The 13,023-nt window shown below is 37.6% G+C and overlaps 1 protein-coding gene and 1 long non-coding RNA gene across 3 annotated transcripts in view; one reads left to right on the forward strand and one right to left on the reverse strand.

The window, feature by feature from the left end:
- LOC310732588 overlaps positions 1–13,023 on the reverse strand; it is a 325,505-nt gene that overhangs the window by 204,470 nt on the left and 108,012 nt on the right. The window lies entirely within an intron of this gene.
- The window catches only part of arhgef17 (Rho guanine nucleotide exchange factor (GEF) 17), a 114,424-nt gene that overhangs the window by 94,822 nt on the left and 6,579 nt on the right, over positions 1–13,023 (forward strand). For both annotated transcript variants that reach the window (XM_083552807.1, XM_083552808.1), the window contains 11 exons: positions 65–157; positions 329–505; positions 3,477–3,527; positions 3,618–3,727; positions 6,126–6,211; positions 6,301–6,419; positions 6,751–6,958; positions 7,880–8,141; positions 10,083–10,333; positions 12,544–12,778; positions 12,873–12,959. In XM_083552807.1, the coding sequence (XP_083408933.1) occupies positions 65–157; positions 329–505; positions 3,477–3,527; positions 3,618–3,727; positions 6,126–6,211; positions 6,301–6,419; positions 6,751–6,958; positions 7,880–8,141; positions 10,083–10,333; positions 12,544–12,778; positions 12,873–12,959 (1,679 nt within the window). The remainder of the gene's footprint in view (positions 1–64; positions 158–328; positions 506–3,476; positions 3,528–3,617; positions 3,728–6,125; positions 6,212–6,300; positions 6,420–6,750; positions 6,959–7,879; positions 8,142–10,082; positions 10,334–12,543; positions 12,779–12,872; positions 12,960–13,023) is intronic.

The raw sequence follows: 13,023 nt of genomic DNA on the forward strand, positions 1-13,023 counted from the left end.
TAGTTTTGTAAAACATTTGAAGTCGTATTACAATCGAGCCATAGTCTTTCTTTCTTTCACACAGCAAAGTATGCGAGAGAATAAAGAGAAGCAGGCTTTGGGTGATCTGATGATCAAACCTGTGCAACGCATCCCACGTTATGAGCTCTTAGTCAAAGTAAGTATTTGAGTTTTAATCAAATTCTTTATCTCATCGCTCATTATTTTTTCAATTGTACATGCCTCTATATCCTGATATTGTATATTGTGTCTGTATTATGTAAATACTGTATAACATGCTGCACATATTAAAGTTTATTGAAGTGTGTGTGGTGGGGGGGATTGTCAGGATTTGTTGAAACACACTTCAGAAGACCATCCGGACCACTCACACCTGCTGGATGCTCAGAAGAGCATAAAGCGATTGGCTGAGAGGATCAATAAGGGACGACGAAACGCAGAGGAGGTGGAGCGAGAGACACGGGTCATGCAGGAGATCGAGGCACACATAGAGGGGGTGGAGCATGTAAGACATGCATTACTCATATCACTGCTGGCTTTTTCTTTATTGGTGTAATGATGCACTTAGATAATGAAGCAGTTTATTAGAATTATTTTTCCAAAAAAAAAAAATAATAATAATAATAAGTTTGAATTTATATATGGAACTGCATGTCTGATGTAGCTAATAAGTACTGAAAGTCTGTCTCACCCAAAATACACTACAGTACACTATATACACAAAATATATTTGTTTGTTTAGATTTGGTTTTTGGTTAGTTTAGATAGTTACTAGTTACTTTAGATAGACTTGTAAGTTATTGAGTGCCCTGCTACAGAGCACTGACCTCGACCCAACAACCCTTTGGGATTAATTGGAAGGTTTGCCCACCCCAGGCCTAACTTGACCTGAATGAGCACAAATTTCCACACTAATTGCGTTACTTAGTAATGCGTTATATTACTTTTGTGTTACTTTTTCTTACCTGGTTAAGGCTTGATCTCTTTCAGGCCTTACAGGTGTAATATACTGTAGATAATTGCCATTAAGAAATGTTATATTAGGGCAAAAGACATAAACATTTAAAATATATATACACACAGTCTATATTTGTGCCTGTACTTACAAATTTGTATCAGTGTAGGACTATATAAATCAGATATTTTAACTTTCCTACTTACATACAAACGTATTAATTCACGTACTTATTATGCGAGTATGAAAGTAGTTTCATTAAGTAAAGTAAGCAAGTAATGCACATTCTTGAACACAAGTTAGGTAAACAATTTAAGCAAGCGAGGAATCAAGTAATATTTAAGTGAATAAGAGCGTCTATCTAACTAACTATTACTTAACGCTCTTATTCACTTAAATATCATTACTTGATTCCTGGCTTGATTCCTTGTTTGTTGCTTGCTTATTTTACTTTATGAAACTACTTTCATACTCGCATAATTTCTCATTCACCTTACTTACCAAGTCTATAAATATTCATAAATTGCATAGTTCACTTGCAAACTTAAATTATGTACCTAACTTACCTTACCTTTAACTTGCTTTACTTACTTACTCACTGATTAGTTTACTTGACTTTACTCACTTTCCAGCCAAACCACCGATCACAATAATAATGATGATGACATCATAAGAAAAATATATACACAGCTGGTGCAACATCACCATATACAGTGGGTACGGAAAGTATTCAGACCCCCTAAAATTTTTCACTCTTTTTTATTTTGCAGCCATTTGCTAAAATCATTTAAGTTCATTTCTTTTCCTCATGAATGTACACATAGCACCCTATATTGACAGAAAAACACAGAATTGTTGACATTGTTGCAGATTTATTAAAAAAGAAAAACTGAAATATCACATGGTCCTAAGTATTCAGACCCTTTGCTCAGTATTTAGTAGAAGCCCCCTTTTGATCTAATACAGCCAGGAGTCTTTTTGGGAAAGATGCAACAAGTCTTTCACACCTGGATTCAGGGATCCTCTGCCATTCCTCCTTGCAGATCCTCTCCAGTTCTGTCAGGTTGGACGGTAAACGTTGGTGGGCAGCTATTTTTAGGTCTCTCCAGAGATGCTCAATTGGGTTTAAGTCAGGGCTCTGGCTGGGCCATTCAAGAACAGTCACAGAGTTGTTGTGAAGCCACTCCATCGTTATTTTAGCTGTGTGCTTAGGGTCATTGTCTTGTTGGAAGGTAAACCTTCAGCCCAGTCTGAGGTCCAAAGCACTCTGGAGAAGGTTTTCATCCAGGATATCCCTGTGCTTGGCCGCATTCATCTTTCCCTTGATTGCAACCAGTCGTCCTGTCCCTGCAGCTGAAAAACACGCCCACAGCATGATGCTGCCACCACCATGCTTCATTGTTGAGACTGTACTGGACAGGTGATGAGCAGTGCCTGGTTTTCTCCACACATACCGCTTAGAATTAAGGCCAAAAAGTTCTATCTTGGTCTCATCAGACCAGAGAATCTTATTTCTCACCATCTTCGAGAACTCCATGCATGCTTTCATGTGTCTTACACTGAGGAGAGGCTTCCGTCGGGCCACTCTGCCATAAAGCCCCGACTGGTGGAGGGCTGCAGTGATGGTTGACTTTCTACAACTTTCTCCCATCTCCCGACTGCATCTCTGGAGCTCAGCCACAGTGATCTTTGGGTTCTTCTTTACCTCTCTCACCAAGGCTCTTCTCCCCCGATAGCTCAGTTTGGCCGGTCGGCCAGCTCTAGGAATGGTTCTGGTCGTCCCAAACGTCTTCCATTTGAGGATTATGGAGGCCACTGTGCTCTTAGGAACCTTTAGTGCAGCAGAAATCTTTTTGTAACCTTGGCCAGATCTGTGCCTTGCCACAATTCTGTCTCTGAGCTCTTCAGGCAGTTCCTTTGACCTCATGATTCTCATTTGCTCTGACATGCATTGTGATCTGTAAGGTCTTATATAAACAGGTGTGTGGCTTTCCTAATCAAGTCCAATCAGTATAATAAAAAATTTCTGTACTCAAATGAAGGTGTAGAACCATCTTAAGGATGATCAGAAGAAATGGAGAGCACCTGAGTTAAATATATGAGTGTCACAGCAAAGGGTCAGAATACTTAGGACCATGTGATATTTCAGTTTTTCTTTTTTAATAAATCTGCAAAAAGGTCAACAATTCTGTGTTTTTCTGTCAGTATGGGGAGCTGTGTGTACATTCATGAGGAAGAAGAATGAACTTAAATGATTTTAGCAAATGGCTGCAATATAACAAAAAGTGACAAATTTAAGGGGGTCTGAATACTTTCCGTACCCACTGTATGCTGAAAATGTTCATAATAATAATTATAGCCTTAATAATTGATGCTATTATACACCTAGTTAAATCATTGCCTCGTCAAATCACTTGCACATCCATGACTGATCATTCCCTCTGATTACGCTAGTCACGTTGATATTATTGATATTAATGATTAATTCAGTATCTGACTTATTAATATCATGTGCTCTCAGATCCTGAATCCTCAGAGGAAATTCCTGAGACAGGAAATGGTGATGGAGGCGGTAAGCAAGCAGGTGGAAAATGCTTGTTAATAATTGTTCCACAATATTTGATTGATATTTGTTTGATTAATGTATGCTCTCTCTCTGTAGAAATCAGTAGGAGGGAAGAAGGATCGCTCTCTTTTCCTGTTCAGTGATTTGCTGATCTGTACTACTCTGAAGAGGAAGTCAGGCTCTTTACGCCGGAGCTCAATGAGTCTGTGAGTGGTGTCGATTTCCTCATTACCTTTTAACTAAGAAGCTTTAATTCAGACACGTGTATTTTTTAATCACTGGTACATGTTAATCTCGCTGTATCATACAGCATGTCTACGCTTACATGTCCATTTAGCACTTTTTTTTTTTTTTTGTGTGTGAGTGAAACACACTCAAATCCAAGCACACTTTACAAGGTTCAACAGGAGCTCTCCATTATTACATTGAACTCATGACCTTTCTCCTTTCATGAGCAAGGCTTTAAATAGAAGGAGCTGTATGGACAGCCTTTAAGCTAACAGGTCATTGTGGTTTCGTTCAAGAACATAAAACACTCGACGCAAGGACGTGAAAACCGTACGGCCATGAAATGGAAAAACATTTCCAAATTTTCTAATTATTATAACGTTTTGAATACTACGGCCTTTCTTAAACTGGTTCTCTTTATCTCGATTTTTCTTACGTCTAAGTAAAATGTAGATTTATTTGGATTTAAGGATTTTTAGGGGGTAGATCCTGAAAAAATAGAAAATGTAATGCTTTTGCCTCCAGATACATCTTATTTAATTGCGAGCCTCCCGCTTTGTAGTAACAGTTTAAGAAAGAACCCTATAAGGGTGAAAAAGCCAAGAGTCTCCATACTTTGTCCATAGAGTGTATTGTCTATAGCAGGTTTTACTTATTAGCTTAATTTGCAATTATTTTAGCATTAAATAACTATAATAGAAATATCATTCTAAATATTATATCATACACCTTTATTTATAGCATATAGATGTTTTGCTAATCTGCCTCGTGTGCGCTTTGCTGAAAGACTAGACACATTATTAAAGTGAATATAAACAGTTCTGTAAAAAGTGAAAGTATGTACATGATCTAATTAAAAACAAAATAATGATTATTTTTGCCTGTTTGCCAGTATGATGCACATAATGTTCTAAAACGTATTTCATTGCACATTTATTCAGATCCTGTTTACATCCTGCTCCCAATATTTATTATAGACTGTGTTTATAATCACTGATTATGAGGCACTTTTGCATTTTATTGCAGATTATTTGATCCAACAGTTTTACAACAAGCTTTTAAAAGATATTATAAACCATTCAATGGTAAAGGCACCAGATAAAGAATTATAGATCAGTAATTGGGATGCTAATGAATATTATTGATGTGTATTGTTATACTTTGTGTTATTATCAGATTCCTAAAACACTGAAATCTTCTTTTTGGATATTTATGCAACCCTAATAATGGATAATACGTACTGTCACTAATGAAATAGTCAATATTATTTAAAGAAGATTTCTGTATTTAAAATAACAGATTAAAGCAATTAGCTGTTGTTATATAGCTCAGATAAATATTCACTAAATATTTGTGGAAATGTTATTGGTTGATATCCTTAAAATGGTGACTAGTGAAGAACAAATCATTATTTTTTTTGCGCTGTACTGTTTGCAAAACATAGTCTTTAAATATTTCCTTGCACCTGCCACAAAATAATACTAATTCATTACTGGAGCAAATTTTGACCTTTACTTTTATTATTATTGCAGTTTTGAGACATGCATTATCTAGTGGTGGCATTACCTATATATTTTGATGTAGCACCCTCTAGTGTGAAAAGAAGGCATTGCATCTACTTGTTTCTTAATTTTTCTGATGTGTATTGCGAAATTCACAGGCACTGTTCTGAAATCTGTTTATTATTTTGGATTATCCCATAATGTCATGCAGCTCTTTCAACATATAGTGTTTGCAAGCTCAATTAAAATAAACATTAAAGCAAAGACATTCATTGTACAGGGTCAGAACTACAAGAGTCAATTCAACATTTTGGTTTCATGCATAATTTCCTGTTGAACACTTTATACATAAGAGTACTTGGACACTGTTTATGTAGCTCATGGGATCATAAATCTACACACTTAATCCAAACAGACAGTACAGGGGTGACATTACAACTGATGCAGAGTCCAAATACACAAAAACATTAAGCAAAGCAGGTCACAGATTTAGCCGAGTTCAGATCCAAATGATACCACAGTCATCCTAAGAGGGGTGGTGAAGTAGGGGTGGTATACTGACTTTTCCCTTTTAAACACAGTGACACTATCCAATCTCTGAACTCATGCATGCAGAATTAGGTGGATAGCGTTTTGCCTTGGCTCTCCCAGGTTAGTAGGTATTCGGGATAAATTTGGGCAACTTAATTTCAAGGAAAAATAGATTAGATATTTGTCGAACTGATTTCTTCAATATGCCACTGCTTGGTTATGTAAATGAGCTTACCTAATTGCCCTTTACAGTATTTATGTCAAAAACCTTGTGGAAAGGTTTTAATGCAATCTGGCCTTTTTTGTTAAACCCACCCAAAATTATTTCTATGTTTCTTTTCAGCTATTCTGCAGCTAGTGTCATTGACACCGCTAGTAAATATAAGTTCCTGTGGAAACTGCCCTTGGAGGATATTGAGTTAGTGAAAGGTAAGATTTCCGACTGTATGAGTTGATTCAGAGAAGCGTAGCTGAAAAAACGAACATTTGTTTTATTTTGAATTGTTTCCTCTATGCAGGCTCAAGTCAGGCCACCAACAGGGATACGATCCAGAAAACCATCAGTCGTCTGGATGAGGACCTCAGTACGCTCGGCCAAATCAGCAAGCTGTCAGAGACGCTCAGCTTTCCTCATCAGGTCAGTGGTTGTCTGTGGTATTGTAGCCCACCTGACTGGTCTGGCTAATTTTTGTTTTTTTTTGCTATTAGAGGCGTTTCTGACAAGATTGACTAATTGGAAAATTGCATAAATGAACAAATGTTTCTTATAAAATAAGCAAACCGGCAAAGGTAAAAAAATGATTGGGGACACTGTTTTGCTGCACAATATGGAGCACTCTTAGAGGGCAAAAAGTGTGTCTTATAGCGCAGAAACAGTGAACAGTGGTCTGTCATTCTACGTACATTAACATTAAAAGTACATTAACACCCCCCCTTCCCTTCCCTTCCCTCCTCCCCCCATTGTCTAGAGTCTAGACGACGTGATAAAGGACCTGATGGCATCAGTTCACAGGGAATTAGCAGAGAAACAGTCGCTGGCGTTCAGCATGACCTTCTTGCCCACTAAACTGGAGCTAAGCACAGCATCTGCAGACAGCACCTTCATCTTCGAATTCAGCAGTCCAGACGCACGCAGCAACTTCGAGCAGGCCTTTGAGGAGGCCAAAAAAAAGCTTGGTAATCACAGAGTCCTATCCAAACCAGAATCATAATCTTTTATTCAGACAGACAACACAGGAAACAATAGTTTGCACTTTAACAGAAAGATTTATACTGTACAAAGCTAGAACCACAGCAGATCTCATTAGAAACACATACAACTGGACATACGGAAGAGTGACAATTTAAAGAAAAACAGATACATTTTTCAGTTCAGTGTATGTAAGACTAATGTTTATTCCTCCATCAGCACCATTTTAAAACTTAACAATCAATACTAATGTGTACTAGGGCTATTCTGGTGGCCCACTGTGACTAAAAAAGTAATAAGGCACTTTGCATTTCCTTTAATCTGTCATGTATCATGTGCATGTGCATTTAATAAATAATAATCAGATTTATTTCAGATTATATTATTTTATGTTTGCTAAGAAGAGAAGTCTGTAGTAATATGCCTAAATCAAAGTTGTTATTTTATCTTATTTACGCCTCTGGTCCTGATACACTTGTACCAGTTATTTCCAGTCCGAGATGGCTTCTTCTTAATAAATGGGATTGAAACATTGTACATAAACAGGCTACCCTGCAAAATTATGTACTTAATAAAATGCCCTGAGGTTGCAAATACAGGGAAGGTCTAGCTAATAAAGGTTTCTAGACACATGTTCGATAAAGCGACAGGAGTGTATGACCTCATGGAAAAAGAGAAAAAAAATATGTTTAATGCATAATACATACATAGATATGATTTATTAATATAAAAAAATGCCCATAAAAAGGCAAACGTGTAAATATACGAGTCTAACAAGACTTCAAATGTATTCATGTCTAAACGGTTGTGTGCAATACAGTAGAAAGTAATAAGTAGAAAGGATTCTACAATTTCCAACATCTTTTGAATAAAATGAATGTGTGCGCATTTTTATCACCTCTCCATAGCTATGAATAAAGACGAATGGGACCCTGAGTTCCTGAAAGCCATTCCCATCATGAAGACCCGAAGTGGTATGCAGTTCTCCTGTGCCTCGCCAAGCCACAGTAGCCCAGAGAACGTGTGTGAGGTGTGGGTTTGTAATAGTGACGGTTATGTAGGTCAAGTGTGCGTTTTGAGCATCAGGGCCGAGCCCACGGTGGAGGCCTGCATTGCTGTCTGCTCTGCACGGATCATCTGCATCGCAGCTGTGCCAGGACTCAAGAGCAGGTCAGGGTACATATAACACCGAGTAAATACTGCATGTTTATATAGAATCAGTGCTTAGTCCTGTTGAAAAAGTAAAAGAAAAGAAACTTCAAAGAAATCATCAAAACATTTCTGAAGACTTACAGAGTCTGTCAAAAGTTTGAAAAAATCTTTTTTTTTTTGTTGTTTTTGAGAGACACATGCATGTTCCCTTTGTTTATATTAAACAAACCAGGTCATTTAACAGTAAGAGTATTTTCTTTGACCGAACAAATATATAAATGTGCACAAAACCTTTTTCTTTTAATAAAAGAAACAAATCCTTCCATAGCATGAATACCAGCTTTACACACACACACACACACACACACACACACACACACACACACACACAAACACACACACACTCTGTGTCCAGACAGTTAATAGATAAAATACTTTGCCATGCCTGATAGATAAAATACTTTGCCATGCCTGATGTAAAACTTTTCAAAGATGTTCTTTGTTAGTTTAATTGTTCTTTTTGACCTTGAGTTCCAGTTTATTCTAAACCAGTGCAGTTCAATAGGATTTAGGTCTGGTAACCAGAGCTTACAGAGCCTGGACTCATGCTCTGGGTACTCATTGTCTTTGTCTTGTTGTATGGTGAAGTTGGTTCCGATTAGCAGCAGTCCAGGTGGAATTGTGTGGCGTTAAGGTATGGAATGGTAGCCATGTTGGTTTAATTTTCTTTTTACTTGGAATTAGTCTCAAAATTTGGAATTAGTGCTCCAAAACAACACCTCTACGTTTGGCAACATCATCTCTCCTGTTCTTCATCTTACACAAGTTCTTCTGTTAGAGACAAAAATCCCAGTTTTGGATTCGTCTGTCTAAAGAAAAATTCTTGGCTTGCTTTTTTTTTTTTACTTTTTTTTTCTTTTACCTAGTTCTTTTACAACAGGAACATACATGTGTGTCAAAAACAACAAAAGGCTAAGTGTTTAAAATGTTTTGACTGGCACAGTTTCTATTTCACTTATCTATCTATTATCTTTCCCTCTTTTTTCTTCTCTATAATCATATATCTATGAAGTCATAAGGTAATGTTCTAGCATCAGATATCCGCAAGGAGTTGATCCATCAAATTAAACCTTTAACATGTATGACGAATGAGCCCTAATAACATCACTGTATTCTAGCTGCTGTTTTGTACACTTCGAATTATCAAGACAGTTTATATTGCAACAGCTCGGCATTAGCATTCACCTGGTAATTATCGTGCTGCAGTAGCAAGCATTTGAGAGATTAGGATCATAGCTCTTACTTAGCATTAGACAATGCTTTCCCACATTGCTTGGTAATTCATCATTTAAAACGGTGTGTGATTTAGTCATCTTTTTTTGTGAATCTTTCTTGTAAAATTTGTATTAGCATTCAGTGTTATCACGCTAGCTACCATTCGAGGAATAAAACTGTTACAGATTCCTTGTTCCTTGGTAAAAGTAGCAATAATTTGCCACCACTAACAAAAATGAGTGTGTAAGCCGAAGCAGACATCTGTATTCAGCTGATATCTTAATGAGCTGTATTTTTCTGAAATGGAAAAAAACGTGTTTGTTAGCAAGGTAGTTTTGAATTTTTGCAAACAAGTAAGTAATAATGCATCAACATTAAAATATAATAAAGACAAAAACCTGTACTAATGTGTACATTTAGCACATACGCTGTATTTTTTTCTCTGAAAGAAGTGACTACACTCTGCTCTTGTGTATTGTATTGTTTTCGTGCTTCTGAGGTTTGGGGCACTGAGGTAAAAATGAACCACTGGAAGACAATTTCTTTGCCCTTTTATTTACATTCAGTGCATTGTATAGATCTTCTACCACTAAGATCTAAATCTTGGCTTATACCATGGAGCAATAAATTAACAAATATGCATTATAGCATATTTTAATACTTTTTTGTTTGTTTTTCTCTCAGGGAGCGTGTGGAATTAAGGCACTCTGTTCCCACGGCACCATCCGAGTCCGAGTCATCACCGGCTCCTTCTGTCCAACCCCAGCTCCACATCTCCATCTCTCGCTCCTCTCCGGAGCTCAGCGACGCTCCTGCTCCCACAGCACCTGAGCTAGGGCCCTTTGAAAGCGACGACTCGGATGACGAAGACTCGCCGAGTCCCTCGTCCACGCTGCAGAGCCAAGCGTCACATTCCACCATCTCGTCCAGCTACAGTGAGTCATTTTCACTCAAGCAAATCACACTGTGATAAATAAATCTAAAACACTGATAAACACCCTGTAATAGAAACACCAGCATGTTTTATTACTCAATAATGGTTTAGCCCTAACCTTGGATCTGGACATGTATCCCTTTTTGCTGAACTACTCTAATGTGTCAGGAATAGTAATGTCATATTATAATTGTTACATGAAATGTATGAATGAAATGTAAAATTTAAATCAATTTCAACCCCTAGATTGGAAACTTTTGGATCTTTACATAGCAGAGTAGGTTCTTTGTAGGTTTTTGAACATTTTTAAATAACCTTTTTTGACGTTTGTGGTTCATGTCCATTTCTAATGTCCACGTTTATTTCACTCGTACAGTAAGCATTAAATCTGTGTGTCTCGCTCTCTGAATGGGAAGGATTCTCTTTATTCTACCTGCTCTAGACGTGTTCCTTCGAGAGGGATAGTTAGTATACAAATCAACATTACTATGATATGGTCTATTGCTGTAGCTTTAGAGCTTTAAAGATATCTGTGGTTCTGTAACTGGCTAAAGAAGAAACCAAAATTATACTGCAGCCTAGGAGACGTCACATACAGTACAGTACCAGCCTGGCTGAGGCTTCCTCACATTTGTGTAACCCATTTTCCTGTCGTTCGTTTACACTTACCTACATTTAAATGGTTGCCAGAGAGTCAGAGAGATATAAAGGACAGCCTTTAAGACCGGTGTAAAAGGGCCATGGTGCTGCCTCAGCTATTTCTGTTTAGTCAGGAGCAATGAGTTCAGTCTGCCTAGCAAGGACAAATATAACTCCATTGAGCTTACAACATTAGCTTTGGTGGTCTTGCCATGTGATTAAACCAGCATAGTATAGCAGCAGGTTTCAATTTGGATTTTTAAATACAGTGGATTATATAAAGTCTACAGGGATCTTTTTAAATGGGAGGTTTTTGTGGTGTAAAAACTAAACCATGATATATTACTTGTGCAGCCAGGTTATGCCTTTTTTTTTCTTTCCTTAAACATTAGTATTTTTTTCCTACTTGTTGGTTATTATATCGTTTTAAAATGAAAGAAAGATTGGTCTTTTTTTTTTTGTTGAGCACAAAAAAAGCAGATTTAACAGGGGTGTGTTGAATTATTATAAAGACTGCCAATTTATTTTTAAGATATACTTGTTTTAGTATTTCACAGTTCTATTAGTAGGCTGGGTCATTATTTTTTTCTGCTGTTTTAAATTCATTAAATATTTAAGCTGACAAAAAGCTGACTCCTGACTTTTCCATCCATATGTGGTTCTTCTGCAAACTGGTACCACAAAGCCAATGTTTACTTGAATTAACCAGCTCCTTGAAGATATGGTTTACATGGGAGTGAAGTGGAAGATCTTGAGTGACCTGCTTTAGAGCTCTGACTTCAACATACACTATATTGCTAAAAGTTTTGCGGACACCTAGTTATAAGAACTGTAAGTGCTTTTGGAGCATCGCATTTCACATTTAGTCTGATTACTCTTATAATTCCCTCCACTCCTCTGGGAAGATGTTCCACTAGATTTTGGTGTGTGCTTGTGTTTATCAGCCACAAGGGTGTTAGTAAAGGTACTGATGTAGAGTGAAGAGGCCTGGGGTCAGTGTTCCAATTCATCCCAAAGTTGTTCAGTAGGGTTAAGATCCAGATCTATAGCAGGCTCACGTAAACCAGATCTTCATGGAGCTCACTTTGTGCAGGTTTTTGAGATTCCAAGTTCAAATGAATGAAAACTTTTATTATACTGCATCCAAAGGCATTCAAAGACATCCAATACAAATGTGTGGCTCCAGATTTGTTGTAACAGTTTGGCTAAAAAAAAAACACATCACATGTCCCAATACACTGCACTCTTCACTTACCATCAGTACCTGAGTTTACTAATGCCCTTGTAGCTGAAGGAGCAAAAATCTTCTTATCCGCGCTTTAAAATCTAGTGGAAGATCTCAAAAGAGTGGAGTTTATTATAACAATTGAGCCTTACATGTGGAATGGGATGTTCAAAAAGCACATAAATCTTACTGCCAGGTGACTCAAAAACATTTTTTTCATATAGTGTACATATTATGTCAGGCTAATGGCTCAGGTGTGGCTTTATATTTCCTGTTTTTAATGTATTTTGTATCCATAACTAAAACAGAAGCTATGTCAAGTGTTTATTTCTTTGCCACCCCTTTAGATGATGAGGGAGCAGTCTGTAAGGACATGGCCCCTGAGACTACCAGTTCGGAGGAGGAACAGGAGTTCTCCAGCGGGTTCCGAACACAGAGACTGAGCGTTGACAGCCCAATGGATGGGCGCGCCATGCGCAGATCCAGCCGAGGCTCCTTCACCCGAGCCAGCCTTGAGGACCTGCTAAGCATCGATCCAGAGGCCCACCACAGCTCAGTATGGCTGGGAACTGAGGATGGATGGTGAGTAGCTGCTTACCATTTAAGATAAGTCACAGTTACATAGCATGATGTAAAAATCATGAGTTCTGTCAACATTTGAATTTTGTGTTTCCAGCATCCATGTTTACCAATCCTCAGACAACATCAGGAACAGGAAGAACAGCATGAAGATGCAGCACTCGGCCTCCATTTTGTGCATCCTGTAAATAAACCAGTTTGGTATCTCTCTTTACTGTTGCGTTTCCCCGCAAGCAGCTACATTAAGT

Source organism: Silurus aristotelis, assembly GCF_946808225.1.
Source record: "Silurus aristotelis genome assembly, chromosome: 10".
NCBI lineage: Eukaryota > Metazoa > Chordata > Actinopteri > Siluriformes > Siluridae > Silurus > Silurus aristotelis.